We start from the raw sequence: 4,154 nt of genomic DNA, 5'->3' as shown, positions 1-4,154 counted from the left end.
CCCCCCCCCCCCCCCCCCCCCCCCCCCCCCGTTTCGTTTGCACGGCCAGCATCGCCGGGTCGGCTGAGGGACCGTGGCTTCAGATGCCCCCCACGTTGAAGGTTGGCACCAACTGGTGCCACATGCGTTTGCGCCCTGGCCCACAGAACGAGTCAATTGCCACCCTGCTGGCACGGCTGGAGGGCATTCTAAGGCCACTGCCACGCTGGATGCTGCATCGTGGGCGGTATGCTCATAAGTACTACATGAAAGATGGTCGTGTTTACGAGAAGAGTGTTCACTCGGTGCGATGATGGACGGGGGCGGGTTTTAGGCTGGGTGGGATGCAAAGAGCGGCAGTAAAGGGCAGGATCTAAGCGCTGTGTTTCAACTGTGGGGTGCGCCCGCATCGCAACGAACACTTGCTATTCTTGCTGGTTGGCTGGGATGGGGTCGTGACATGCATTGTCCAATTGTGCCTGACCCGGGTGGCAACCTGTCGGCTGGGCCTGCAGGGGCGGTATGAGTATTTGCGACCCAAGGCCACCTCATTGGCATGGCGGGTACCACAGGCGGACGAAGGAATGCTGTCGTTCCTGAAGCACCTGCTCCAGGCAAGGCCTACCTGCCTGAGTGTGGGGTACCAGAAGAAAGAATCTGCCTGAGCGTGGGGCATGAAGAGAGAAAAAATGCGACATTCACAATACAAACAAACCCTGTCTACGAAACGTACACAACGTGCAGGTCGATCCGACGAAGCGACCATCAGCAGCACAAGCCCTACACCATCCCTGGCTCGAGCATCAGTACTAAGCGCCTTTGGGCTATCATTTTCCTAGGATTTTATCTAATTTCCCAACTTGTCAGCGAAAAGCCATCTGTTTCTCTCCCGTGTCATTGGTATCACTTTTAGGCCTTCGTGCCATTTCCATGCTGCGTTGGTGTCCCCATCACAATGTGTAAGAGGTACCCCCCCAAAACTAGCACGATTTGCGCCCGTTGGGCGCGGAAAAATGGGGGCGAAGCATTTGGTGCCCTTCGGGCACTGCATTCTGCTGCGGCGGCGCCATGGCCCTGGAACAGGCACCAGCCCAGGATCATGGTGTGTTAGCATTTCCTGATTGCTGCTGTGGAATGGATGAGCAGCAAGTTAGCTGCAGCCTGGTGCTGAATTCCTGCTGCCTGCACCTGCTGCCGGCGGGCAGCGGCTCGCTCGCGGCGGCAGGCCAGGCGAGCATTTCGAGTGTTGCGGAGGTGCCGGCGCTGATCCCGAAGCCGCTGCTCTTCTGCAACCTAAAATTACTTGAACTACTTGCTGCGGCCCCCCAATCTCCGCCGCATGAGCAGCGCTATGATCGGGTGGGCTACCTACTAGCTAAGGGCACCCATTCCTGAAGCGGAGAGCACAACACGACAGAGGAGAAGGCTGGTCGAGCTTGGTGGAGCTTGACCTGCTGCCTGCCGACGGGGCATGGGATTCCGTGCGTCCCAGCGCGCGGCAGCAGTCTGTTTGAGCTTCACATAGTTCTAGGAAACGTTTCGGAGCCGCAACGGAGACGGGGAACACCAGCTGCTCGCAGCTGTCGGAGATGGCAGGGAGCCTCATTGCTGCCTCGCGCGGAAGCCATGGCCAGCAAAAGCAGCCTCATGGGATGTGAGGAGTATGCTCACAACGGGAATCGACGAAAGAATGCCGGTTTTTTTTTTCTTGACTTGACTTACAGAGCGGATTCGGAGCCAGCGAGGCTCATACACGCATTGCGGCGGCGTAAAACATGGCAGTCATTGATAAATGAAGCAACTCTATTCTGGTCTTGGGACAAAAAGCATGGAATGGACGTGGGCAAATCAGGGGGGAAGAGATCTGCGTACTCAAAGCGCAGATGGTCGTAAATGGAGTCTGGTAAATGGGGCAGTGGAAAACCATATGGGTCTCGTCTTCAATGGCGGGAGAAGCACACAAGAGGCAGGTGCGTTCATGGGTGGGGGCCTGGATGGCCTTTGGGCAAATAGCGTTCCCGTTCGATGCGAAGGTCATGGCAACTGGTTCTAAAGCGAGTGAGGGCGATACGGAGATTGGGGTCATAGACTTCAAGCAAGTGAGGTGCTGGTTGGGAGAGGGGCAGGCCGCCGCGAATGTGCTGTAAGTAGTAGGCAAATTTGTTTGTTGCTGCTGGGTGTTACTGGGAGTTGCTGCCGTTGGCTGATGTTGCTGGCTGCTACTGGCTGCTGCTCTCGAGCTCCGGCTTGGTCAGCGCCGGCTCCAGGGACTGGCGAAGGTAAGCTGCTCCTTGTTGTGAGAGAAGGGCTTTACACCTGACTGCAGAGGGCAGTCACTGAGGAAGGGCACTAGGAGAGAATGACAAACAAGGCGAAATGCAGGGGATTATATGCATGCATGGGAGAATGGCCAGATGGCGGGTGGCCGCCAGATGTCGCCGCCAGCTGGAGGGTGCTGACAGATGGCATTGGGTCGGGGGAGCTGACCGTTGGGTTTTGCCAGCTGGCGCGGGTGTGGGGCGCGTGGCTTTCGGTTTGGCCATCTGGCTTTCGGTCTGGCCGCGTCCCAACGCGGTGGGTGCTGTAGGTGAGCAGGCTGGACAGCTGGCGGGCGCTGGTGCAGCCAGGTGGCCCGCCGTCCAACACTCCCACGCAGACTGCTCAACTGCAGGGGGTGATGCCCATCGCGGTGCGGCAGTAGTCGAACTTGGTTGCCGGCACGGGCTTGGTCAGGGAGTCGGCGACCATGTGGTCAGTCTTGATGTAGGAGAAGGAAACGTCGTTGCGTGCCACGCGCTCGCGGGCAAAGTGGTAGATGACGTCGATGTGCTTGGAGCGCATGGAGAAGACGGGGTTCTTGAGCAGCTTGATGGCGCCCTAGCTATCAGCCAGCATGGGGATGGTTTGGATGGGCTGGCCCAGGTTGCCCAACAGGGTGCGCAGCCAGAGGGCCTCCTTGATGGCGGCGGCTGCCGCCATGTACTCGGCCTCGGTGGTGGAGGCCGCCACGGTCTGCTGCAGGCGGCTGGACCAGCTGATGGCACCGCCGTTGAGGATGAAGACGTAGGCGGTGGTGGAGCGCCGGGTGTCGATGTCGCCGGCGTAGTCTGCGTCGCAGTAGGCCTCCAGCCCGGGGCCGCCAAAGGTGATGCCGTAGTTGGCGGTGCCCGCCAGGTAGCGCAGCACGCCCTTGGCTGCCTGCCAGTGGGCGAGGCTGGGCTTGGACATGTAGCGGGCGAGAGCTCCCACGGCTTGGGCGATGTCGGGGCGTGTGCAGACTGACAGATACAGGCTCCCAACCAGCTGAGCATAGTCGGGGGTGCGTGCGTCCATGGGCTCGCCGACGCTGGTGAGCTTGGTGGCGGTGCTGAGTGGGGTGCTCAGGGGCTTGGCCTCACCCAGGTTGAACTTGGTCAGCAGGTCAGCCGTCATGCGCTTCTGTGCCAGCTTGATGGTCCGGTTGGCGCGGTCGCGGATGATCTCCATGCCCAAGAAGTAGGTGACAGGGCCCAGGTCGCGGGCGTCGAAGGCAGCCAGGATCTGGACCTTGGTGGACTGCAGCTCGGCGACGTCGATCGAAACGACCAGTATGTCGTCGACATAGATGAGTAGGTAGATGGGGTCGGCGCCGGGCTTGATGAAGAGAGCGGGGTCGGCGCTTGACTCGATGTAGCCCATCTCCTCCAGCACGGACTTGAGCTTCTTGTGCCAGGCCCGGGGCGCCTGCTTCAGGCCGTAGAGTGCCTTGTTCAGGTGGCAGGAGATGTCGTCGTTGCCCTCCTCGTAGCCAGGGGGCTGCTGAATGTACACCTCCTCCTCCAGCTCGCCGTTGAGGAAAGCAGTCTTGATGTCCAGCTGGTGGATCTCGTAGTCGTTGGTGGCAGCGATGGACAGCAGGGTGCGCAGGGTGGTAAACTTGCTGACGGGGGCGAAGACCTTCTCGTAGTCGATGCCCTCGCGCTGGCGGAAACCCTTGGCGACGAGGCGGGCCTTGTACCGCTCCACGGCGCCGGTGCTGTCACGCTTGATCTTGAACACCCATTTGACGGGGATGGGGTTGACGCCCTGCGGGGTGCGCTCCAGCGTCCAGGTGTTGTTGTCCAGCAGGGATGCATACTCCTCGTCCATGGCCTGCCGCCAGAAGGGGGCTTGCTCCGAGGCCAGTGCCTCCTCCA

At 60.3% G+C, this 4,154-nt stretch overlaps 1 protein-coding gene across 1 annotated transcript in view; it reads left to right on the top strand.

Moving 5' to 3' along the window:
• Positions 1 to 959, top strand: part of CHLNCDRAFT_36965 (hypothetical protein) — a gene marked incomplete at its 5' end in the record, with an annotated part of 2,271 nt that extends 1,312 nt beyond the window's left edge. Inside the window, 3 exons of the mRNA XM_005844188.1 lie at positions 84 to 284; positions 495 to 614; positions 724 to 959. Of these exons, the coding sequence (XP_005844250.1) occupies positions 84 to 284; positions 495 to 614; positions 724 to 792 (390 nt within the window). The 3' untranslated portion in view covers positions 793 to 959. The remainder of the gene's footprint in view (positions 1 to 83; positions 285 to 494; positions 615 to 723) is intronic.
• Positions 960 to 4,154: the final 3,195 nt, after the last annotated feature.

Source organism: Chlorella variabilis (assembly GCF_000147415.1).
Source record: "Chlorella variabilis unplaced genomic scaffold CHLNCscaffold_24, whole genome shotgun sequence".
NCBI classification, from domain to species: Eukaryota; Viridiplantae; Chlorophyta; class Trebouxiophyceae; order Chlorellales; family Chlorellaceae; genus Chlorella; species Chlorella variabilis.
This window is presented reverse-complemented; position numbering and strand designations above follow the sequence as displayed.